At 44.0% G+C, this 27,185-nt stretch overlaps 1 protein-coding gene across 5 annotated transcripts in view; it reads left to right on the forward strand.

Moving 5' to 3' along the window:
• LOC137438209 (pyridoxal phosphate phosphatase PHOSPHO2) overlaps positions 1-21,334 on the forward strand; it is a 70,107-nt gene extending 48,773 nt beyond the window's left edge. For all 5 annotated transcript variants that reach the window (XM_078766480.1, XM_068133268.2, XM_078766481.1 and 2 more), the window contains one exon: positions 20,208-21,334. In XM_078766480.1, coding sequence (XP_078622606.1) covers positions 20,208-20,680 — 473 coding nt within the window. In that variant the 3' untranslated portion in view covers positions 20,681-21,334. The remainder of the gene's footprint in view (positions 1-20,207) is intronic.
• Positions 21,335-27,185: the final 5,851 nt, after the last annotated feature.

A 27,185-nucleotide genomic window follows, 5' to 3' on the forward strand; every position in this document is an offset into this window, starting at 1 on the left:
ACTAGTATGTAATTTATAGACGTTCTCACATTGTCTTAGTATGTACTTTATACACGTTCTCACATTGTAATAGTATGTACTTTATAGACATCCTCACATTGTAATTGTATGTACTTTGTCGACGTTCTCACATTGTAATAGTATGTACTTTTTAGACGTTCTCACATTGTAATATGTACTTTGTAGTGGTGCTGTCGAACCCTGACATTCGTGGGTGATACGTTCCTGGAAAATGCCACAAATGTTGAGGCAATGTTTCAATGGGAAAAAGGGGGATAGGTTCATGATTCAAAAGGTTTAAAAAAAAAAAAAAATTTAAGACCAGAAATGCACATAATTAGTTTCATCAAAAATGCTAACAAATAAAAATATTGTAAACAATTCCAAAAGATTAGCTCACTCTTGCCATGAGTGTCGTGTTCCTTTTAGTCCATGAGCAAGAGCTGTTAACGCTACCATCTTGAGGGGCCAAATGTAGTTTGTATTTTTTGATTACGCTATATGTGTGGAACCCACACAAAACCTGCTGGACCTATCGGAGCCGTAGCTTATTGTCTGAAAGTCGGTCACAAGATCCACCAGGATGCCAAGGACATGTGCATGTACATGTATATAATTAATAGAACGAATGCCTTGCAGCAGTCTCATTGTAGGACTTTCACGAGGAGACGAATGCCATATAACTTGAAGGTTGTCTCTTGTATTACATCTGGACCACCGACACTCCTCTGTTCCCCCTTTGTGTGGCTGCTGCTACCTCAGATTTTCGAACTTTCCGCCATTTAACTACCATTTCGGATTGTCATCTGTCCCACTATAGTATCGTCCGTCTAATTAATATACAGAAATAACTGGAAAAAACGGTTAGAATTGGTGACGAATACTTTGATAACTGGAGTTAATCAATTTATGGCCGCCATCTTGGATTAGCCCACATTTGGACACAGCTACAATTCTGACTTGTCCCACATTTGGACACAGCTACAATTCTGACTTGTCCCACATTTGGACACAGCTACAATTCTGACTTGTCCCACATTTGGACACAGCTACAATTCTGACTTGTCCCACATTTGGACACAGCTACAATTCTGACTTGTCCCACATTTGGACACAGCTACAATTCTGACTTGTCCCACATTTGGACACAGCTACAATTCTGACTTGTCCCACATTTGGACACAGCTACAATTCTGACTTGTCCCACATTTGGACACAGCTACAATTCTGACTTGTCCCACATTTGGACACAGCTACAATTCTGACTTGTCCCACATTTGGACACAGCTACAATTCTGACTTGTCCCACATTTGGACACAGCTACAATTCTGACTTGTCCCACATTTGGACACAGCTACAATTCTGACTTGTCCCACATTTGGACACAGCTACAATTCTGACTTGTCCCACATTTGGACACAGCTACAATTCTGACTTGTCCCACATTTGGACACAGCTACAATTCTGACTTGTCCATTATGTGTTTTTATGACCTTTTGTGATCCATAATTTGTTGTAGAAAGCATCATTATGTTAGGACCCCAGGGGCGGATCCAAGAATTTCAAGATGGGGGGGGGGGGTGGGGTGGGTGCATGAAACTATAGCGCTGGGGAGGGGGCATAAAGGGGGGGTCTGGGGGTCCTCCCTCAGGAAATTTTTAAAAATTGATCGTCAGAAACGGCATTTCGTGCGTTCTTGGAAGTTTCTGCAGTTCCTTGCGTTCTTCCCTGGTCCAACAGTTCAGCAGATTCGCACCGCCTGCGAATATAGGATCCTGGATCGAATCATCCTCATCCTGGATCGAAGGGGGGGGTGCGCACCCCCTGCACCCCCCCCCCCCCCCTGGATCTGCCCCTGGACCCTCAAAGTGGGAGCAACAAGTAAAATTTCAGGTCCTAGCTCATGGACTATTTATACAAAACGAACTTTGTTTTGCCCCGATCTTGCGTGGTCCCCAAAGCAGTGCGTTTTGATCCTGGAAATAGTTGCAAACCACTCGTCGTCCACGCCTGAAGGAAAACACGGCACCCCGCATTATGTTGCAAATATCGATGTTGAGTTTAAATTGTATAATTTTAAACGTCCTGGCATCATTGTCCTTGTGTTGGAAATACATTTTATTTTAGATCCGAAACAAAAGATCATTTATAATTGCCGTACCATGAACCAGCTTCGCCGATCAGCACAAGGTTTGCACTTTGCGGATATGGCCAAGACCTACATCCCCAATAGGAGTCCCCGATGCAACAGAACAAAATGACCACGGACGTCTTCTTCTTCACCACAATCTATCACCCTTCTTCTTTTTCTTCAAAAAGATTATTTTGTGCCTTTTCCCTTTTCCTTTTGTTCTGTTGCATCCTCATTGAAGAAGTGTTTAAAAACTTTAAAATGAGAACCAAACGAGTGTAAGGGGGAGGGATACACTTTGTCGTGGGTACGCCGAAGTATCGGTGCATAGGAAGAGAAGGGTGTCTAAAAGTTAAGCACAGATGCACAAAATCGCAAACCGTGTCCATGTTGAAGGCGAGGATTGATCTCGCATTCAAATGGTACGTAATTAATAGACGAACTCACGGTCCAATGCTACGTAATTAATCGACACACTCGGTTCTGATGTTCGTAATTAATAGATGTAATCACATTTCAATATTATTTAATTACTGGACATACATTCTGTGCGGACGGACACACACACAGATAACTGGTTCCAAATGCAATCCTCTGTCCTCTGGCAAGGGGAACGAGAACGATACATTAATGTGCAAGTTATTTTAAAAACAGGAAGAACGAGCTCGGCAGCAAAATAAGTTAAGAAACACAAATTTTGCATATCTGTCATTGGTGAAATGAGCTGGCCATGAAAAGGGGAAACTTTAATCAACGGATCAACGGATCCTTGTTTGAAATTCCAACTTCTTTCCTGGAAGTCTTGGCAGTGTCCATATGTTTTATACCTCTCCCACCCCCCCCCCCCCCCTTCCCTTGCCTCCCCCCCAAAGCCCTCTCCCTCCCACAGTTCTCTCAATGTCTCCATGTCTCTCGGTCCCTGCTCTCAAATGTTGTGTTTGTGTCCTTCCCCCTCTCTCCCCATCTTGTCTACCGCTCCCGATGTTATTTGTTTTGTGTGTCTGTTTGTCTTTCTGTGTGATTAATGTTCGCTCTTTCACGAGCCTCGATCTTGTATACAAAAAAAAAAAAAAAAAATCTTCATACACTCAAGGAAAACAGGTAGGAAAACTGGTTATTCTTGAAAAAGGTGTTGTAATGTCTCCAAGTGGTTGTTAGTGTACAACCTGTGGCTGCTGTTTGAATCACTTCTGCGGGTGCGGCTGTGCCACTCCAATGCCCCCCCCCTCCCCCCCAATTACCTGTCCGCTGGTACTCATATTGCCGACCTCGGAAGGATGACAGGCTGAGTCAACCCACCTGGTGTTAATTCAACGGAATGACAGGTGCTCAAACTCAGGACACCAAGATCTCAAGCCAGCCACCTTTAATCGTTACCCCAACACCAGCTATGGCTCCAAGTAAAAATGTGTCATAACATGCTTTAGAAGTTTAAAACGATTTGTGCAGATTGAAGACAAAATTCGTAAACAATCTTTATTAGATATACAATCTTTGTATTCTTCAATTGAGACCATTGATCGTGAAATAAAAGACCGATACAAGTTGAGTAACTTGAATATATTGAAAAAAAAAGCCAAATTAAATTGAGTGGGACATTTCAACCATTTTGCATATGTAATAGGAAGACAATTGATATCCAAAGAAATTGGGAGAAAATCCAAGAAAGCAAAAAAATCAAAACGAGACAACACACGGTAGAGCGCATACCTCTGCCAGGCTGAAGTTTTTTTTTTTTTTTTTTTTTTGTATACTGAATCGAGGCTCGTGAAAGCTAACATTTACTTCACAAACAAATCGACCAGACAAACAAAATACACAAAAAGAGGGAGCGGAAGACAAGATGGGGAGAAAAGGGGAAGCACACAAACACAACATCCGAGAGCAGGGAGATGTGTGGAAGGGAGAGGGCCCGGGGGGAGGAGGCATGGGAAGGGGTGGGGGGGGAGGGAGAAGTATAAAGCACAAGGACACCAAGGACTTCCAGGACAGAAGTTGGTATTTCAAAAAGGGGAATTGGGGTGAAATTAGCGGGGGTAGAAAAGATCAAGGTTTTGGATGGGGGAAGATAAGAGATGGTGGTGAACAGCTGTTTTAAAGACCTGGAGGGTGGAGTGGGATTGAAGAGAGTGAGGGAGTTTGTTCCTGAGGCAGGAGAAAAGAGGAATGAAGGAGTGAAGGTGAGCAGAGAGTCTTGATTTTGGCAGTTTGACCATAAGAGGGTTGCAGGCAGATCTTGTGCGACCTGTAGGAATATTTGCGGGACAGAGCCCAGAGAGAGCTGGGGGGGGGGCAAGGCCAGAGAGGAGTCGGTAGAAGACGAAAAGACCACCAACCTGCCTGCGGTGAGTGAGTGAGAGGCCCTTGGAGTTAGCTTCATCGCGGGAGATTCCAATGATTCTGAATGCTTTGGGTTCAACAGCGCGAAGACGAGCTAGGTGTGAGGCAGGAGCACCAGCCCAGAGGGGAGAGCAGTATTCCATTGAGCTGCGGATGAAAGATGAAAGTTTACATTTTGTATCCCACTGATAGGCCAGATTGGGATTCGGACCTGAACCAAAGTCTAATCTGCTTGTTCTTGTCGCCTAACCAACTCATCCACCAGGTTTCATCCGAATCTGTCCACAACTTGTTGAAATATCATGTTATATGTCGTTTTTGGCCCTTTCTCTCAATAATGAAAAATCAATCGAGAGAATTTTAAAAAAATTCTCTTCTCCAAATCCAGATCTTCACCGAAATGGAATACATTTGTCCTTGTCACACAGCCAACCTGTCTCACACAATTTCTACCCCTGGCTAGACAGCTTAGAGGCAAGCGTGCGGACCGCTAGGCCATCCTGTCAACCCACCATAGCCCAGCAAACCAAACCATCATAAAAGGAGGAGAATCCATGGTGATGATATATGGCAGAAAGCGGAGGTAACAGAAGATTCGAAAAAAGCCATTTGTTGTATCAACAAGAACAAAAGTAGACAATAATGCAAAGAAATAATATGGAATAACCTTACTGTCTTAAATTCCAAGCAAAGTATGTATTGAGTATGTTGCTAAACAGGATCAAGCTGCAATGAGTAATGCAAACAGGTGAGTAATACTGGAGCCGCACTCGGGAGAGCACATACCTCCACCAAACTGAAGAGTTTACCTTTTGTATCCCACTGATAGGCCGGATCTGGATTCGGATCTGAACCAAAATCGAATCGGCTTGTTCTTGTCGCCTAACCAACTCGTCCACCAAGTGTAGTCATAAGTCGTCCACAAACCGATCTCTCAATGATGAAGAATCACTTTAAAAAATTGAAATTGTCATATCTGGATCCATATTTGGATCTTCACCAAAATCGAATCGATTCGTCCTTGTCAATCAAATGTCACACACGAATCACACACACAACAAACGCAAACAACCAAACCAATCAGTATCACCAAGTTTCGTCCATATCCGTCCATAACTTTTTTAATGTCGTGCTATGTATCGGTCAATATCACAATATCACTCAATGGGGAATAATCACTTAAAAATTCTCTGATCCAGATCTGGATTCCAATCTTCACCAAAGTTGAATCAACTCTTCCTTGTAACACACACAACGTGTCCACCAAGTTTCGTCCAAATCCGTCCACAACTTTTTGAATATCCCGCTATGTATCTTTTTGGACCCGATCTCCCAATGGTGAAGAATCACTTAAAAAATTCTAGTAGCCGGATCCGAATCGGGATCTTCACCAAAATCGAATCATTTCGTAATACGCTACATCTCCGCCAAGTTTCGTCCAAATCCGTCCATAACTTTTTTAATGTCGTGCTATGTATCGGTCAATATCACAATATCACTCAACGGTGAAGAATCACTTTAAAATTATCTGATCCAGATCTGGATTCCAATCTTCACCAAAGTTGAATCAACTCTTCCTTGTAACACACACAACCGGTCCACCAAGTTTCGTCCAAATCCGTCCACAACTTTTTGAGATATCCCGCTATGTATCTTTTTGGACCCGATCTCCCAATGGTGAAGAATCACTTTAAAAATTCTAGTAGCCGGATCCGAATCCGGATCTACACCAAAATCGAATCATTTCGTCATACGCTACATCTCCGCCAAATTTTGTCCGAATCCGTCCACACCTTTTTGAGATATCCTGCTATGTATCGTTTTTGGCCCTATCTTCCAATGGTGAAGAATCACTTTAAAAATTCTATTAGCCGGATCCGGATCCCGATCTTCACCAAAATCGAATCATTTCGTCCTTCTCACATACGCTGCATCTCTGCCAAATTTCGTCGGAATCCGTCAACAACTTTTTGAGGTATCTTGTTCAGACCACCACTTGGAGACAGACAGGGTGAAAACATGACCTCCATCCACCTTCGGTGGCAGAGGTAACAAGAATAAGGCAGGTGCTGCGACGGTGAAAAACCCTTCGAAATGGCTTTTGTGTAAAAGGAAGGACATTTATGAAAAGGTAAAAATGAATATAACATGAAATGTAATAATTACACCGATTTTGATTTATGGATCATGCGTGTGGATTCTTACAAAACTAGATTCCTTTGAAATACACTTTTGAGGTCAATGTTAATTGTACAGTGGATGTCGTGTATATCCGGACTTCCAGAAGGCATTTGACAAGGTACCACATCGAAGGTTGCTAAGGTGAGGGCTCGTGGATTGGCTGGCCAGGTATCTAACTGGATTCGTGATAGGGAGCAAAGACCGACTGCGAGTGGGATAATGTAAGGAGTGCGACCTCAGGAATCGGTACTGGGCCCATTAATTTTATTGTTCATAATTTACATTCATGATTTGGATTGTCGGGTTAAGCGTCGGCTTTATCAAATTTGCACATCATACAAAAGATGGATGTCAGGTCGACGGCAGAGAGTGCGTTGATCAGATTCACACAAGTCTAGATATCTAGCACTTTAATAGATTGGGCAAACGATTGGCAGATGCAATTTAACAAACAAACATAAAGTGCTGGGGATGGGTAAGAATGATGAAAATGGAGATTACATGATACAAAGGGCAACATTGGAGCGTGTCACGCAGGAGAAGGGTCTGGGGGTGGTAATAGAATGGAGAGTAAGGACTCTAAGGAGACAGGACGATGCCAGGTACCTGCAGGTAAAGCTAAGAGTTTTAGGTTGTATTCGTAGAGGGATCAATGATATGGCCTCCTCCTGCACCTAAGTACATAAATTATCTTTGTATTCCTTCTTATTCCTTGTAAAATGGGATATTTTTATATCCTTTATTCTTATTCTTATTCCTTATAGTCAGGTTCACTATGTCAATAAATTATATTTCGTTCAAAATCATGGTAGATTAGCAAACCTATACATTTTTGGAAAGGTTATAGCATAAGGAAACTAAAAATCAATGTTTACATTTGGAGAGATACCTGTATGGCGGCCATTTTGGATTTTCAAAATGGCCACTGTAAAATACATATTTTGTTCTATTTCTGCCTCTAATTACCCTAAAAACTTTTTAAAATATACTAAACCTATATTTTCAGGGACAAGGAATCCAATGAAAGTATCAAATTAGTGCTATGGGGAATGGTAAGACACGAATCAAAGGTTTTGAATTGCAAAATAGTCTTTATATTCGCGATAAGTTGCATAATCAAATACATGTTATCATTTTGTACAGGCAGTTAATAACATCAAAATGTGTCACAATAATTCATATCACCAAACATACACAGGCAGTCAGCAAAATCATATATACACATGCGGTCAGTATAACTTCACATCTACACAGGCAGTCAATGACAAAATATACACAGGCAGTCAATGGCATCAAACATACACGATTACAGAATATGCCATTTAGAGTTCGTCATCACTGTCCTGTGTGTCGTATCCGACAATATAGTCCGCATCGTTTTCACAGTCCGTTCCACACAAGCAAAGGTCGGTCAAATTGATTGGCAAATCGAATTGGTCGAATAGTCGATCGAATCGAATTCGATGAATCGAATCGAATTGGTCGAATGGTCGATCGAATCGATTGGTCGAATTGGTCGAATTGGTCGAATCGAATTGGTCGGAATTGGCAAATGTAAACATTGATTTTCAGATTTTCCATGTAATAACGTTTCCAAAAATGTATCGGTTTGCTAATCTACCATGATTTTGAACGAAAAAACATCGTGAACCTGACTATTAAGTATTCCTTAAATATTCTTATTCCTTAAATAAAAATAAATAAGAATATTCCTTATTCCTTGTATTCCTTCTTATTCTTATTCCTTCTTATTCCTTGTAAAATGGGATATTCTTATATCCTTTATTCTTATTCTTATTCCTTAAGTATTCCTTAAATATTCTTATTCCTTAAATAAAAATAAATAAGAATATTCCTTATTCCTTGTATTCCTTCTTATTCTTATTCCTTCTTATTCCTTGTAAAATGGGATATTCTTATATCCTTTATTCTTATTCTTATTCCTTAAGTATTCCTCAAATATTCTTATTCCTTAAATAAAAATAAATAAGAATATTCCTTATTCCTTGTATTCCTTCTTATTCTTATTCCTTCTTATTCCTTGTAAAATGGGATATTTTTGTATCCTTTATTCTTATTCTTATTCCTTAAGTATTCCTTAAATATTCTTATTCCTTAAATAAAAATAAATAAGAATATTCCTTATTCCTTCTTATTCCTTTTATCACAAAGGAATTCCATTTAGTGTGCGAATACTTAAATCTAGACTTTAAATGGGTTGGATACATTGAAAGAATGGAGGAGGAAACTCAGTTATGAAAAGCATATATCAAAGCAGGATGAACAGTGGAAGGCCGGTGGCTCGATCAGAACCAGCTGGAAGCAAACAGTAGGGGAGGATAAAATGGAAGTTGAAATTACGATGGAAGAAGAACAACATCGAGTGATCTAGTCAAAGATGTAAAAGGGTGGAGAGATGTGATTCAGGCCTTGCACTGCTTAGCAACGGGAAGATAAACATCAAAATGCAGGGCATTGCATCCGCAATAACCAGCTGGAGCAGTCATCACCAAGGAGCCTTGGCAACTGGTACACGTGACTGTGAGACAATATGAGTGTATCATTGTCCACTGTATATAGGAAGTGCAGGAACGCAGAAATGTTTACAACAAGCACATCAAGATGTTGGGGGTAAACGGACTGAATCAAAATGATCGAATCAAAATGATCACCGACAGGCATGGTGTCATGACGCTGACGTCATAGTGCATATGAGGTAATGCAGAGTGATTGCCCCCAATAATTTGATGTCCTCATCTGCAGCAGGGCCGGGAAACGACAGCGTGCAGCTAACAAGAGTCGGTAAAACGTTTTTCCCCATCTGAGCACAAGAGCTCAGGGTGCATGACCCCAGGAACCCATACGCCGTGTGGATTTTCCCATCACGTGCCGTGTACCACGTGTGAGATGTGTGTAAACTCCTACTTGAGCCGAAGATAATGGGAGGGGAAAAAGAAATGAGAGAGCCTGCTTTCATCATATTACCGTGGGAACGTCATTTGTTTCCTTTCATTATGCGAGTATTTCGATGGAATTAAATCCAAAAATATCTTTATATTCCGGCAAAGCTTTTGTGTGTGTGTGTGTGTGTGTGTGTGTGTGTGTGTGTGTGTGTGTGTGTGTGTGTGTGTGTGTCCTGTTGGTGTGTCTCTGTCGGTGTGTTTGTCTGTGTGTGTGTGTGTGTGTGTGTGTGTCTCTGTCGGTGTGTGTGTGTGTGTGTCTTGTTGGTTGTTATCTCCATATGCGGGTTTCATAAAGTGGAATGGAGTCCTCCCAGGTCTCGAAGTATCCACCTCTGTTTCAATGGATCATGATTCATGGACCAGTTTGTAACGTTTTCTTATTCTCAAAATTTTGTTCCGAGGGCTCTTTTGAGAATCGTCACAGAGCCCCAGGCAGCTTCCAATTGCAGTTCATTTGCCATAATGTTCCCAAAGATGGCTTTACGATCTCTGTAAGGTTGAATGAATGAATGAATGAATGATCGTTTTAAGGCCATTTTCCCCGCTACAGCGGGGGTTAGCCTTGCGGGCCCCATGACAATCATGGTTCCCTGTTTGAGGCAATGTTTTTATGGCCGGATGCCCTTCCTGACGACAACCCTTGGTCGCCTCTTAGGATGCGCAGGGATACGGTGTACCTATTCTAAACCGGGGTACACACGGGGATCATTCATCCCAGCAAGCTGGTACTCAATTAGCCGACCTCGGAAGGATGACAGGCTGAGTCGACCCCCCTGGCGTTAATTCAGCGATCGACCGGGATTCGAACCCAGGATCCTAGGATCCCAAGCCGGCACCCTAACCGCTAAGCCAACACCAGGGATCTCTGCGAGGTTCTTGTTTATAATTCCCGTTACTCCATTAATCACTGGTCCATTTTTGGCGCTCTTCAGCTACCAGGAACCTTTAACTTCATTTTTAAGATCTTGGTATTTGGTCATTTTCTTGATTTCTGCATTATTTAGGCCAACAATCGCTTGATACTGACACCTCAATTAGCAATGCCTTCTTTTCCCTTTTTTGTACCTCAGTACTATAATAATCCAGTCGCAGTGCTTTGTTTTCTATGTTCACACTTGATGGGATCATCAGTTTGTACGTGAGCATTCCTTGTTCTCAATGATCGTTTTTACCTCCACCACCCAAGGTTAGCGGAGGTTGTGTTTTCACCCCTGTCTGTCTGTGAGCAGAATATCTCAATTTTGTGGTCGGATTTGGCCAAAATTTGGTGGACAGGTTGGTCGTGTGACAAGGACAAAGTGATTAGATTTTGGTTAATATCTGGATTCTGATACTAAAAAATTTAAGTGATTCTTCACCATTGAGAGATAGGGCCAAAAACGATGTATATCACGATATCTCAAACAGTTATTGCCGGATTTAGCCGAAGGCCAAAACTTGGTGGGCAGGTTGGATGTGTGAAAAGGACGAATCGATTCGATTCCAGTGAAGATCTGAATGTAGATCTGGATCCAATAATTTTAAAGTGATTATTCACCTTTGAGAGGCGAGGCCAAAAAACAAATTTGACATGATGTCTCAAAAAGTTATGGACGGATTCGGACAAATCTTGGTGGACGGGTCGGGTGTGTGAAAAGGACGAATCGATTCGATTTTGGTGAAGATCTGAATATGGATCCGGATACGAGATTTAAAAAATTTAAAGTGATTCTTCACCATTGTGATTGGGCCAAAATATATGCAGCATGATATTTCAAAAAGTTGTGGTTGGTTTATTACAAAACTTGGTGGATGAGTTGGGTAGGTGACAATAACAACCCAAATCGATTTTGGTTCAGGTCCGAATCCAATCCAGCCAAACAGTGGCAAACCAAATGTAGACTGTTCAGCCTGGCGGAGGTCTGCTCTCTAGCGAGTGCCCTTCTTGTTGTTTCATGTGTTCTGAAACTGAGATGTATGGTGTGCACGCACATGTTTGTGTGCCTATGCTTGTTTGTGTTTGTCGTGTGTTTATGCGGGTGCACATCTTTGTACATGTGTGTTTGCTCGTGGGTTTGTACATATTTTTGCATGTGCGTGTTTGCGTATGTGCATGTACAGTGCATTCAGAAAGTATTCAGACCCCTTCACTTTTTTCACATTTTGTAATGTTGCAGCCTTATGCTGAAATCGTTGAAATTCTTTTTTTTTCCTCATCAATCTACACTCAACACCCCATAATGACAAAGAGAAAACAGGATTTTAGAAAGTTTTGCAAATTTATTAAAAAGAAAAAACTGAAATATCAAAAACCAAGCCATGAGGTCGAAGGAACTGCCTGCAGAGCTCAGAGACAGGATTGTGTCGAGGCACAGATCTGGGGAAGCCTACAAAAAAATGTCTGCTGCATTGAAGGTTCCCAAGAGCACAGTGGCCTCCATAATTCTTAAATGGAAGAAGTTTGGAACAACCAGGACTCTTCCTAGAGCTGGTCGCCCGGCCAAACTGAGCAATCGGGGGAGAAGGGCCTTGGTAAGAGAGGTGACCAAGAACCCGATGGTCACTCTGGCTGAGCTCCAGGGATCCTGTGTGGAGATGGGAGAAACTTCCAGAAGGACAACCATCACTGCAACACTCCACCGATCTGGCCTTTATGGCAGAGTGGCCAGACGGAAGCCTCTCCTCAGTGAAAGACACATGAAAGCCCGCTTGGAGTTTGCAAAAAAGCACCCAAAGGACTCTCAGACTGTGAGAAACAAGATTCTGTGGTCTGATGAAACCAAGATTGAACTGTTTGGCTTCCGTCTGGCCACTCTGCCATAACCCCAGATCGGTGGAGTGTTGCAGTGATGGTTGTCCTTCTGGAAGTTTCTCCCATCTCCACACAGGATCTCTGGAGCTCAGCCAGTGTGACCATCGGGTTCTTGGTCACCTCTCTTACCGAGGCCCTTCTCCCCCGATTGCTCAGTTTGGCCGGGCAGCCCCAGCTCTAGGAAGAGTCCTGGTTGTTCCAAACTTCTTCCATTTAAGAATTATGGAGGCCACTGTGGTCTTGGGAACCTTCAATGCAGCAGAAATTTTTTTGTCGGCTTCCCCAGATCTGTGCCTCGACACAATCCTGTCTCTGAGCTCTGCAGGCAGTTCCTTCAACCTCATGGCTTGTTTTTTTTTTTTTTTTTTTTTTTTTTTTTTTTTTGTATACAAGATCGAGGCTCGTGAAAGAGCGAAAATTAATCACACAGAAAGACAAACAGACACATAAAACAAATAACATCGGGAGCGGTAGACAAGATGGGGAGAGAGGGGGAAGGACACAAACACAACATTTGAGAGCAGGGACCGAGAGACATGGAGACATCGAGAGATCTGTGGGAGGGAGAGGGCTTTGGGGGGGAGGCATGTGAAGGGGGGAGGCATGTGAAGGGGGGGAGGCATGTGAAGGGGGGGGGGGGGGGTGGGAGAGGTATAAACATATGGACACTGCCAGGATTTCCAGGAAATAAGTTGGAATTTCAAACAAGGTGGATCTGGGGTGAATTAGTGGGGGTAGAAAAGATCAAGGTTATGGATGGGGGAAGATAAGAGATGGTGGTGAACAGCTGTTTTAAAGACCTGGAGGGAGGAGAGGGATTGAAGGGAGTGTGGGAGTTTGTTCCACAGGCGGGAGAAAAGAGGAATGAAAGAGTGAAGGTGAGCAGAGAGCCGAGATTTCGGCAGTTTAACCATCACAGGGTTGCTGGCAGATCTTGTGCGACCTGTAGGAATATTTGGGGGACAGAGCACGGAGAGAGCTGGGGGAGCAAGGCCGGAGAGGAGTCGGTAGAAGACAGAAAGACCACCTACCTGCCTGCGGTGAGTGAGTGAAAGGCCCTCAGAGATAGCTTCATCGCGGGAGATTCCAATGATTTTGAAAGCTTTGGATTCAACAGCGTGAAGCCGAGCCAGGTGTGAGGCAGGAGCACCAGCCCACAGGGGAGAACAGTATTCCATTGAGCTGCGGATGAAAGCCTTGTATGTGGTGAGGAGCTCAGGTGTGCCGAGGAAGGACTTCGCACGACGGAGGATGCCCAGTCGGCGACTGGCTTTGGAGGCCAGCTTGGAAATGTGGTTTTCCCAAGAAAGATCATGGCAGATAGTGAGACCCAAAAGCTTGAGTGACAGAACTTCTTGGAGAGGATTGTTGAGAAAGTAGATGGGAGGGTTGTCCAGTCGATCTTTTCGGAGAGACATAGTAAGAGAGTGAGATTTGGCAGGATTGAAAGACATGTTCCACTTGTTTGACCAGTCTGTGATTTTGTCCAGGTCTTCAGAGAGTGAGGAGGCTGCAGACTGCCTATCTGAGGGAAGAGGAATGGAGCGGCAGAGAGTGGAGTCATCAGCAAAGAGATAGAGAGGATTTTCCAGAGAGTCAGAGAGATCATTGATAAAGACCAGAAAAAGCACAGGGCCCAGCATACTTCCTTGGGGAACTCCAGCCTGAACAGGAAGGGGAGATGAGAGAAATCCATTCAGGGCCACACGTTGACTGCGACCAGAGAGGAAGTCCGCAAGCCATGCATGGAGATTTCCATGGATACCATAGGAGGAGAGTTTGGTGAGCAGAGCTGGGTGCCAGACCGTATCAAAGGCCCTTGATATGTCAAGGGAGACAGCTCTGATTTCCTGTTTGGCATTCAGGACCTCCATCCATTGTTGAGACAGCAGAAGCAGCATGTCCAGAGTAGAGTGACCTGGTCTGAAACCAAATTGATGATCAGAGATCAAGCCATTGGAGAAGAGGAAAGATTTCATATCCGAAGCAATGATGGATTCCATGACTTTGCTGATAATTGGGAGCAGGCTGATTGGTCTGTAGTTGCAAGGATCTGTTTTTGCACCTTTTTTGTGTAAAGCGGTAATGTTAGCTGATTTCCAGGATGCTGGCAGATGACCTTGAGCAAAAGATAGGGTGAAAAGAACAGAGAGAGGGTGAGATAGAGTGGCAGAGCAGGATTTTAGGACCCGTGGGCTGATGCCGTCTGGTCCAGTTGCAGAATCAGAGTCGAGGTTTGACAAAAACTCCTCCACCTTGTCAGGAGAGAAGGACACAGAGTCCAGGAGCATTTGGGTTCGACTGGGAAAGGTGGGAACAGAGAGAGATGGGTTTGGGACTAAGGATTTCGAGGCGAACACAGAGTTGAGGCATTCGGCTTTGTCACGTGCGATGTCAACTGTGTGGCCATTTGAGGTAAGGGAGGGGATGGAGGGGGAACAAACACCAGACACGGATTTGACCAGACGCCACCAGGATTTGGAGGAAGGAGACAGGTTTGAGAGTTCATTCTTGAGTGAGGAGAGATAGTGCTTCCTGGCACTCCTGAGGGTAGACACACACTTGTTCCGAGCTTGGTGGAAGGAACTGAGATTTCCTTCAGTTGGATTAGCCTTCCAAGAGGCAAAGGCAAGTTGTTTCAGGGCAACTGCCTCACCACAAGATTCAGTGTACCATGGACGGGAGGAAGGGTAAGACAATTGAAGGCGAGATGGGATAAATCTGTGCATGAGAGAGATCAGTTTGCTTTGGAAGAATTCCCAGGAAGAATTGATGTCAGAGGCAGTGGAGATGGGAGACCAATCCAGACGATTGATGGCTGCTTGAAGACCGTCCCAGTCGGCCTGAGTGAAATGCCAGACTCGCCGACGCTGAGGAGGCTCTCTGAGAATGGCCAGAGAGATGTCCACTTTGACAAGCACATGATCAGAAGAACCGATTGGAGCAGAAGAAGAGCAGCAGACATTAGCAGGGAAGTTTGTCATAACCAAGTCTAGAAGAGAAGATACTCCATTGGCTGAGATCCGGGTCGGGAAATTGACAGATTGTGTCAATCCCAGTGAGTCACAGAAGTCCTTTGCTGAGGTGCCATGACTAGTGAGAGAGGAACCCACACCCAACCAGGTGGCATGATGACAGTTGAAGTCACCACATATGAGGAAGAGAGAGTTGGGATGAGTGGATAGAAGTTGGTCCATGTTGTCAGACATTGAAATGTAGATGGAGTCATCACTGTTTGGGGGACGGTACAGAACACATATGAACAAAAGGTGGGAGCGGAGAGGAAGCCGTAACCAGAGGTACTCCTGCGGGTGAGGAGGAAAGAGAGCAGTGCAAGGAGAGTGAGGAAGAGAGTTTTTGACAAAGATAGCCACCCCACCACCAGGCCAAGGCTCAGGTCTATCATACCGGAGGAGGGAGTAACCAGGAAGAGATATTAAGGAATCAGAGACATCTTGAAGGAGGAAAGTCTCTGTTAAGCAGATCAAGTCTGGATTGTCAGAAGCAACCTGTATGGAGAGATCAGTCAGGTTTGAGCGAAGGCCCCGGATGTTTGAGGTCCATACCGTTAATGAAGAGAGAGGGGGAGCATCGGGTACAGGGGAGGGGAGGGGAGGAGTAGGGTAAGATGAAGGATGAGAGGGGGAGGTAGGGAGAGCAGTTGATAGTGCTTCAGATGTTGCAGAAGAGTTCCAAGAAAGGGAAGGATGAGGAGGATGAAAGGTTTGCTGGTGAAGGGATGCGGCACAGTGAGGGGTTGTTTGAGGGGGGGCAGAGGAAAGTAGAAGGTTTGGGGGGGTGGAGGTATGAGATAGAAGGGAGACGAAGTGGGGAGGAGGCAGCTTGGAGGAGGAGGGGGGAGGAGAGAGAATTGGAGAGGAATGGTATGGGGGGAGAATTGAATGGGAGGGATTGGGGGGGAGTTTTGAAGGGGAGGAGTGAGGGGGGAGTTTAGGAGGGGAGGGGCAAGGGGGGAGTTTAGGAGGGAAGGGGAAAGGGGGGAGATCAGGAGTGGAGGGGCAAGGGGGGGGATTAGGAGGGGAGGGGCAAAGGGGAAGTTTAGGAGGGGAAGGGCAAGGGGGGAGTTCAGGAGTGGAGGGGCAAGGGGGGAGTTTAAGAGTGGAGGGGCAAGGGGGAAGTTTCGGAGTGTAGGTGCAAGGGGGGGGGATTTGGATGGGAGGGGCAAGAGGGGAGTTTAGAAAGTGGATGATTAATGAAAGACGAACATTGATAACAAATTGGGTTTGTTGTGATTTTCAAGTTTTTGCTCTGATATGCATTGTCAGCTGTGAGACCTTATATAGACAGGTGCGTGCCTTTCCAAATCATGTCCAATCAATTGAATTTACCTCAGGTGGACTCCAATCAAGGTGTAGAAACATCTCAAAGATGATCAAGAGAAATGGGAGGCACCTGAGCTAAATTTCAGGTGTCATAGCAAAGGGGTATGAATACTTATGTCAATGTGATATTTCGGTTTTTTCTTTTTAATAAATTTGCAAAACTTTCCAAAATCCTGTTTTCCCTTTGTCATTATGGGGTATTGAGTGTAGATTGACGAGGGAAAAATGAATTTAAACGATTTCAGCAAAAGGCTGCAACATAACAAAATGTGAAAAAAGTGAAGGGGTCCGAATACTTTCTGAATGCACTGCACATGTGAGTGCCAGCATTTAATCATAGTTCAACAGAAAATAATACAATGGTAATGACTATAGCATCTATATATTATATAATACATTTTGACACACTTTCCACTCTTCCCTTATATTACCAGTACAAGTGCACGCTGAAAGTTTTGACGAGGCTTCAGATAGAAAGCCAATTGAACTCCATTGCACTGCACTAGACCTGCAGTATGTTTTTCAGAGAGTGAAAGAGAGAGAGAGACCGTTTCCGACGCACCCAAAAATAAAAACTTCTGAAAGGGCAGTTAACGCGTACGTCAACCATGGAGGAGCCAAGACATGACACCACGTGATCACATATCCTTTGGAATGTGTCATTGCTGCAGGTAATGAAAGTAAGGAGTTCTCATGATCCTTCGCTGGTTTAAAGCCGCGGCCCGTATTCATCCTCATTTCAACCAGGTGGGTTGACACGCATCCACACAGTCACTCTCAAAGGTGCGGTTACCTGCAGTGACACGCACTCTTGCATTGTGACGTCAGGCTTCGCAACATTCACACATTTCTGACGCTTTGCTGGGTCCACGATTCCGTGCAGCTCAAGCAGCACAGGGAGCTCACAACCCTTGCAAATGCTTGCATATGTAGTATGTAGATCGGGTATTGAATGCAGTTTGGTTCTTCGTTATTTTTTAAAGCCTTGATATTTATTTCTTGTGAAAACTTTTCTTGCATAATAGTTCGTTATTCAGAAATATCAATGGAAACTCTTTATAAGCTAATTCATTTATTTATAGGTTAATTTCTGGATCGTGTTCAGGTGAGATGTTCGGAACACAAACTTGACGGCAAAGTGAGAAACCAAACTCAGGACGGTGTTTCACAAAGCCCAAATTGAGACACAAATTGAGACAAATTGAGACAAATTGACAATTGAGACAAATTGAGATGCTCTTGGACCTCACAATTGTCCAAGAAAAGGAAACTTTTTACTGATGTTCCATTGTACAATCAATTTCTTTTCACCAACTATATACAGATGCATGGAAAAATGAAACGATGGAATCTTTCAAGTTTCTTGGACGATTGTGAGCATCTTGTTTGTAGGATTTTGTGAATACCCTTAGTAAGTTCAGTTTCTATTGAAGACTCACCAAGAAAGCCCAGCAACAGGGGGCACAGCATGGTCGACGAATAGTGGAAAAAGAGTGACCTTCCTACCAGAATGAAAAGACAAAGACAAAACGCACAAAGGAGCTGATTTATGTTGTGGACGTCCATCCTCCGTCAGAGAAAGGTAAAGGTTCACCAAGTACAAAGCCTCGATTTAGTTTACAAGGCAGTGAAATATATCAGGAAGGATGCAAAGGAGACGAGGTTATATCATTCCCTACACGTGATCCATACTCCAAAAATCAATGAGAGCAAAAATCTTCCAGGATCACTGCTCGCACCCACTCATTCGTTCCTCTTCTCGAACCAACTTCCACATCCTCTTCAAGCTCTTCCTTCCATTCGGCTCTTCAAGACGGTTGTTCTTCCACGAGCCTCCACCTGGTATACAAAAGAAAAGGTCACTCGTTCAGCAGTTGCCAATTCTCGCTCGCATCTTTGGCGAAATCGATTTGTTCCTCGCACAAATTGTAGCAAACAACGCAACGTCGCTCAACCAACAATATCCAATATTAAACAAGAAAAACACTCGCATAATTTAGTTTGACACTACACTAAACTCTGATGCATATTTGAACTTGCAATGGTGACATCATAACATGTCATTCTATGTTTCTCCATTGAAATTACATCTCTGATCTTAGAATAAACTGAATTGTATTTTTGTGCTTTTTGAATAAATACATTTTAAATAAGTTTTTTTTTAATTTGTAAATAAATTATTTAACGAGAACGGCACTCGGTAGAGCGCAAACCTCCGCCCGGCTGAACAGTTTGTTTTGTATCCCAATGATAAGCCGGATCTGGATTCGGACCTGAACCAAAATCTAATCTGCTCGTTCGTTCTTATCACCTTACCAACTTACCCCAACTTTTTAAAATATCATGTTATATATCGCTTTTCAACCGATATCTCAATGGTGAAGAATCACTTGAAAATTAAATAATTCTCGTATCCGAATCCATATTCAGATCTTCACCAAAATCGAATCAATTCTTCCTTGTGATACACCCAACCGGTCCACCAGGTTTTGTCCAAATTCGTCCATAACATTTTGAGATATCCTGCTATGTATCGTTTTTGGCCCGATCTCCCAATGGTGAAGAATCACTTTAAAAAATAATAGTAGCCGGATCCGAATCCGGATCTTCACCAAAATCTAATCATTTTGTCCTTGTCACATACGCTACCTCTCTGCCAAATTTCGTCCGAATCTGTCCACAACTTTTTGAGATATCTTGTTCACAGACAGACAAACAAACAAACAGACAGACGTGGTGAAAACATAACCTCCATCCACCTTCGGTGGCTTAGGTTAAAATAAATAAATAAATTTACAAAAAAAATTTGTGCTTTTTCTCCAAACTGCCTATTTTAAAACGCGACACTTTATGATTGTTTAATCTTCGTACAAACTTTTCAAAACGAACTTGCAGTTTGTCCCAGTCAAATTAGAACCACCGCTTGATTGTCTGAAACACACCTCCCCCCGTCGTAATGTAATTTAACATACGAGTTGGTTATGCAGATATTTATTATTCTCAGCATTTGATCATTTCCTCATATGCTGCTGGTCGATTGTGAATCAGAGGCCCATGCCCCAAAGTTGCTTGAATTTGAATCGCTGAATACACGAGCCAGAAAGTGTACATTCAAGGGTGTGTGTGCGGCCGCTTATTGTTTCTTTTGTCCGATACAGTTGATGCAGGAAACAAATATTCGCCAATGGCACCGAGCAGGATATTCTGCACAAAGAATTTGTGATTTTGCAATCCGACGGATAGGAATATTGTTGGCCGATGTAGAAAACAATGATTTTGCTGTGGTTATGATGCATTCACTGTTCCATGGTAACCGAGACACACAATTGTAACCATGGTAACCGTGTTCCTTGGTAACCGAGACACACAATGGTAATACAGTAGCACAGTGATGCCACGGGAGTGGATGAGGATTTTGTGGGCCTGCAACATAACTCTACACCCTGTAACCCAACAGAGTCCAACAGGGCACACTACGACAGCATCGTGGCATCCGACTCCAACCTGTCCTTCATCTCCTGGACATTGGAGGCGGCGCGAGTGCACACTCTCTTCCGGACAATCATCACAAATCCGTCGACGCAGGTAGACGAGAGCAGCGCGCTCTCTGTGAGCCCTTTCCACTCGCATTCCTGCCCCGTGTGCCCGCCACATCTGTGCAAGCGGAGGGCGCTGCGCGACTTTGTGGCGGAAGAGACGGCTCGTGGGCGACGCTATCGCCGCGTCATTTACGTCGGTGACGGAAACAACGACCTCTGCCCGGTGCTCGACCTGTCCGCGAGCGACGTCGCGATGCCGAGGCGTGGATTTGCGCTTGAGAAGAGGCTGGCCGCAAAGGTCGGATCGTGCAAGGCCGAGGTGGTGCCCTGGGACTCAGGGTTGGAAATACAGACCCTTCTGTGTCGACTATCTGATGAGCAGGGCGAGTAGGCCCTATAAGAGCTCCGCATCATTGCATGATTATAATGTTAAGCAGTTTAACCTTTAAGACTATGAATGTCTTCAAGGTTTTGTTCAACCTGCTGGGTATATGCTTGATTTTGGCCACCGGCATTTTCTCTGAAGAGTATTGTTGTTATTTTTCTTCTCGTTTGGTCAAGAATCAACAAAAACACACATTGCTCAAATTTTTAATTTCAGAATGCGATTATCAAAAGGAAAGGAATTGTGCAGATGACCTACACTTTCCTGCAAGCATAATATTTTTATTTAGGTCCTAGTAATAAAATGCAACCTTGTTTCCCCCTGCCCCATTGTATTGACTTCTACATATTATGTTTGAAAAGGATAGGATAGGGTGAAAACTTCCAGCAACTTTGCATCCATAACATGGAGAATGGAGATGGTGCCGAAAGGTGAAATAAACCGCATTTACTTTCTTATTCAATCATTATTAACAACAGGGTCCAACACTGGCTCTGACCTCCTCTGAGGTTGTTACAAGTATAAAATAATGTGCTTTAATTAAGTTTAATGCATTTTATTATGTCAGTTTAAATGTTATGGTGAATGCATCACAAAGTACCTCCTCATATTCTTGCAAAGACAACTCTGAATTTGCAATATAAACCTTTGAACACCTGTCTCAACAAAACTCTTTTTTGTACACAAAGTCTTGGCATACAAATTTTTGTATACCAAATCAAACTTTCAACCCTCTACATTGAACCGCCATCCGAAGTATCATAAAATTGACGATTCAAGTATTAATCGATCTGCATCGTGTTGTAGACCCTGATGTAAATCGATAATACTTGAATCGTCAATTTTATGATACTTCGGATGGTGGTTCAATGTAGAGGGTTGAAAGTTTGATCTTTAGTAAAACGATACATACTAATGAGGTGTGTGTGTGTGTGTGTCACCATTTCTCTCAGGGATGGGTGAACGGATCTTGTCTTCGTCAAACTTTCAGAGGTTCACACCATTGGTATTCTGGCAGCAGGAATTCCACAGGAAGACGTTTCAATACATTTCAAATACCACAGGAACACCATTAAAGTATTTACCATAATTAGCTTGTTTTGACAGATCCAAGTCCGGATGTTCTTTAAGATAACTTCAAGCAAAAGCCTCTATAAAAATACACTCCATTCTATATTTCTACTGACAGTAAAGCAGTACTTTTGTAGCTAATGCAGTATTAATTTACACCCCATTTACATTCACATGAGGCCCAGGAAAATATCCATGTGTAACCCATGAAAATCCCATGTCCAGCCTATGTGGGTTAACCCACAAAAAGCCCATGTCCTGCCCATGTGACCTCGCCCAATTGGGCCACGGCGGAGCCTATGGACAACTCTAGCTGGGGCCAATGTGCGGGACACACTTGGGACCCATAGGTTAGCCCACGTAGGACCCATATGGGCCCCAGCTGGACATGCTGGCTGCGAGGCGGCCTCCCAGGGGATCAGAGGGCTCCTAGGTGCGTCCCCCAAATTCAGCAGTGTTCTGAACTGCAACCTCAAGAGATGACCGTCAGCTTTATATTGTTTTTGGTCCCATCTCTCAACGGTGAATAATCACGAAAAAATTATTGGATCCGGATTCATAACTTCAACAAATTTTCATCAATTCTTCCTTACCTCTTACCCAGCCTGTCCACCAGGTTTCGTCTGAATCCATCCACAACTTTTTGAGATATCCTGCTCACAGACAGGGGTGAAAACATGCTAAGCTAACACAACACCGATGGGCAAACGTTGGCATTTGGTCAATTGGTCGAAAGCGCATTGTTGACGTTGTTTGGTTGCAAACGCAACATCTATTTTCCAACGTTGGCCTAACGTTGTCTATTGGTTGCAAATGTGACGTCTATTTTCCAACGTTGGCCTAACGTTTTTTGGTTGCAAACGCAACGTCTATTTTCCAACGTTGGCTTAACGTTGTCTATTGGTTGCAAACGCAACGTCTATTTTCCAACGTTGGCTTAACGTTGTCTATTGGTTGCAAATGCGACGTCTATTTTCCAACGTTGGCCTAACGTTGTCTATTGGTTGCAAATGCGACGTCTATTTTCCAACGTTGGCTTAACGTTGTCTATTGGTTGCAAATGCGACGTCTATTTTCCAACGTTGGCCTAACGTTGTCTATTGATTGCAAACGCGACGTCTATTTTCCAACGTTGGCCTAACATTGTCTATTGGTTGCAAATGCGACGTCTATTTTCCAACGTTGGCTTAACGTTGTCTATTGGTTGCAAATGCGACGTCTATTTTCCAACGTTATCAGTTGCAAATGCGACGTCTATTTTCCAACGTTGGCTTAACGTTGTCTATTGATTGCAAATGCGACGTCTATTTTCCAACGTTGGCTTAACGTTGTCTATTGGTTGCAAATGCGACGTCTATTTTCCAACGTTGGCTTAACGTTGTCTATTGGTTGCAAATGCGACATCTATTTTCCAACGTTGGCTTAACGTTGTCTATTGGTTGCAAATGCGACATCTATTTTCCAACGTTGGCTTAACGTTGTCTATTGATTGCAAATGCGACGTCTATTTTCCAACGTTGGCCTAACGTTGTTTTTTGGTTGCAAACGCAACATCTATTTTCCAACGTTGGCCTAACGTTGTCTATTGGTTGCAAATGCGACGTCTATTTTCCAACGTTGGCCTAACGTTGTCTATTGGTTGCAAACGCAACATCTATTTTCGAACGTTGGCCTAACGTTGTCTATTCGTTGCAAATGCGACGTCTATTTTCCAACGTTGGCCTAACGTTGTTTTTTGGTTGCAAACGCAACATCTATTTTCCAACGTTGGCCTAACGTTGTCGATTGATTGCAAATGCGACATCTATTTTCCAACGTTGGCCTAACGTTGTCTATTGGTTGCAAATGCGACGTCTATTTTCCAACGTTGGCCTAACGTTGTCTATTGGTTGCAAACGCAACATCTATTTTCCAACGTTGGCCTAACGTTGTCTATTGGTTGCAAATGCGACGTCTATTTTCCAACGTTGGCCTGACGTTGTTTTTTGTTTGCAAACGCAACATCTATTTTCCAACGTTGGCCTAACGTTGTCTATTGATTGCAAATGCGACGTCTATTTTCCAACGTTGGCCTAACGTTGTCTATTGGTTGCAAATGCGACGTCTATTTTCCAACGTTGGCCTAACGTTGTCTATTGGTTGCAAATGCGACGTCTATTTTCCAACGTTGGCCTAACGTTGTTTTTTGGTTGCAAATGCAACATCTATTTTCCAACGTTGGCCTAACGTTGTCTATTGATTGCAAATGCGACGTCTATTTTCCAACGTTGGCTTAACGTTGTCTATTGGTTGCAAATGCGACGTCTATTTTCCAACGTTGGCCTAACGTTGTTTTTTGGTTGCAAACGCAACATCTATTTTCCAACGTTGGCCTAACGTTGTCTATTGATTGCAAATGCGACGTCTATTTTCCAACGTTGGCCTAACGTTGTCTATTGGTTGCAAATGCGACGTCTATTTTCCAACGTTGGCCTAACGTTGTCTATTGGTTGCAAATGCGACGTCTATTTTCCAACGTTGGCCTAACGTTGTCTATTGGTTGCAAATGCGACGTCTATTTTCCAACGTTGGCCTAACGTTGTCTATTGGTTGCAAATGCGACGTCTATTTTCCAACGTTGGCCTAACGTTGTCTATTGGTTGCAAACGCGACGTCTATTTTCCAACGTTGGCCTAACGTTGTCTATTGGTTGCAAATGCGACGTCTATTTTCCAACGTTGGCCTGACGTTGTTTTTTGGTTGCAAACGCAACATCTATTTTCCAACGTTGGCCTGACGTTGTTTTTTGGTTGCAAACGCAACATCTATTTTCCAACGTTGGCCTAACGTTGTCTATTGGTTGCAAATAATAATAATAATTCATTTATTTTGTATAGCGCTTTTCATGAAGCCCAAAGGCGCTTTGACAGAGTGCAAAAAAACTTCGAAGCTCCTAAATCCCGAATCCCAGACCATCCGATGTCAATCCATATATCCACACCTCGCTACGAACGTTATGCATCTAATGATAAGCATAAGAACCATCAAAAAATATTTTAAAACCACTTTATTGGACAAAATGAGGTGCGGCCTAGCATCTAGTCAAGACCAAGTCACCCAGGCCGACCACGCATCCCGACCCCAAAGTCCTCATCGACGATAACTAAACAATATATTATATGACTCGCACCGTAATGCGACGTCTATTTTCCAACGTTGGCCTAACGTTGTCTATTGGTTGCAAATGCGACGTCTATTTTCCAACGTTGGTCCAACGTTGTTGTGTTAGCTGGGCAACCTCTGTCCACCTTTTCTGGCTCATGTAATAACTTACTTGTGAGATAACCCACGTATGACCATACGCATCGTGATGGATAAGCCTCCGTACGTTTATACCTTACAAGCCAGTTGTATATGATTTTAAAGGGATTAAGGAAACAGACGGTGAGAATTAAACGAATAAAAGCACATGTTCTGATCCCTGCTTCAGTTGGGTTAACACGCAGCCAAGGTGATGCTTTTGTAATCAAAGATGGTGGGCGGAACATTTTCCGAAATGTGACACGCCCACTAAGCATGGTACGCCCACCATTAATTGTACATATGTCCGTCAGTCTTACCGAATTTACCCCCTTCTGGTGAAACTCCCAAAGTCCAGGATCACTGCTCACCTCCCCTCATGTGTTACACTTTTCCCTGCATGTGGAAACAACTTCCACATTCTCTTCAACCTCATTCTTACTTCTCGGTCTTCAAGGCAGCTGTTTACCACCATCTCAGATCGTCCCCAATCCAAAACCATGATCTTTTCTACCCTCATTAATCTCCCTCCCCCACTCCAATCCCTCCTCCTTCCAAATTTCCACTTTCCCTCTGTTTCCATGTTTTCCACCCCATGCATCCTCTCCTGCCCCTCTTTCCTTCCCACACCCATTGTTTGTCCAAGTCTGACTATCTTGTCCTTCAACTCTGCTGTTGCTGTTCCCCCCCCCCCTTCCCCCTCTCTCCACTGTTCCTTTGTGCTGTTGTGTTCTGATCCTTTCGTTGTACTAATCTAGCTCCTTCACAATCCTCGAGTGTGTATACAAAATAAAAAAAAACCCAAAACGGTCATTCTCAGGGAGGAGCTAAATGGAAAAGGACAACAGGCTTCAAGACGATACTAAAAGGTGGACTGGACTTTGGGAGGGTGAGCGCGTTTGGGTTCCTTGAGAAAGATTTGCGATTTGGGGAGGGTAAAGGTGGGAGAGGGCAGGAGGTTCCTCAAGAAAGGTTTGCGATTTGGGGAGGGTAAAGGTGGGAGAGGGCAGGAGGTTCCTCGAGAAAGATTTGCGATTTGGGGAGGGTAAAGGTGGGAGAGGGCAGGAGGTTCCTTGAGAAAGATTTGCGATTTGGGGAGGGTAAAGGTGGGAGAGGGCAGGGGGTTCCTTGAGAAAGATTTGCGATTTGGGGAGGGTAAAGGTGGGAGAGGGCAGGAGGTTCCTTGAGAAAGATTTGCGATTTGGGGAGGGTAAAGGTGTGAGAGGGCAGGGGGTGCCTTGAGAAAGATTTGCGATTTGGGGAGGGTAAAGGTGGGAGAGGGCAGGAGGTTCCTTGAGAAAGATTTGCGATTTGGGGAGGGTAAAGGTGGGAGAGGGCAGGAGGTGCCATGAGAAAGATTTGCGATTTGGGGAGGGTAAAGGTGGGAGAGGGCAGGAGGTGCCTTGAGAAAGATTTGCGATTTGGGGAGGGTAAAGGTGGGAGAGGGCAGGAGGTGCCTTGAGAAAGATTTGCGATTTGGGGAGGGTAAAGGTGGGAGAGGGCAGGAGGTTCCTTGAGAAAGATTTGCGATTTGGGGAGGGTAAAGGTGGGAGAGGGCAGGGGGTTCCTTGAGAAAGATTTGCGATTTGGGGAGGGTAAAGGTGGGAGAGGGCAGGAGGTGCCTTGAGAAAGATTTGCGATTTGGGGAGGGTTAAGGTGGGAGAGGGCAGGAGGTGCCATGAGAAAGATTTGCGATTTGGGGAGGGTAAAGGTGGGAGAGGGCAGGAGGTGCCTTGAGAAAGATTTGCGATTTGGGGAGGGTAAAGGTGGGAGAGGGCAGGAGGTGCCATGAGAAAGATTTGCGATTTGGGGAGGGTAAAGGTGGGAGAGGGCAGGAGGTGCCTCGAGAAAGATTTGCGATTTGGGGAGGGTAAAGGTGGGAGAGGGCAGGAGGTGCCTTGAGAAAGATTTGTGATTTGGGGAGGGTAAAGGTGGGAGAGGGCAGGAGGTGCCTTGAGAAAGATTTGCGATTTGGGGAGGGTAAAGGTGGGAGAGGGCAGGAGGTGCCATGAGAAAGATTTGCGATTTGGGGAGGGTAAAGGTGGGAGAGGGCAGGAGGTGCCATGAGAAAGATTTGCGATTTGGGGAGGGTAAAGGTGGGAGAGGGCAGGAGGTGCCTTGAGAAAGATTTGCGATTTGGGGAGGGTAAAGGTGGGAGAGG

The sequence above is a fragment of the Myxine glutinosa genome, chromosome 12, assembly GCF_964187855.1.
Source record: "Myxine glutinosa chromosome 12, kmMyxGlut1.1, whole genome shotgun sequence".
NCBI lineage: Eukaryota > Metazoa > Chordata > Myxini > Myxiniformes > Myxinidae > Myxine > Myxine glutinosa.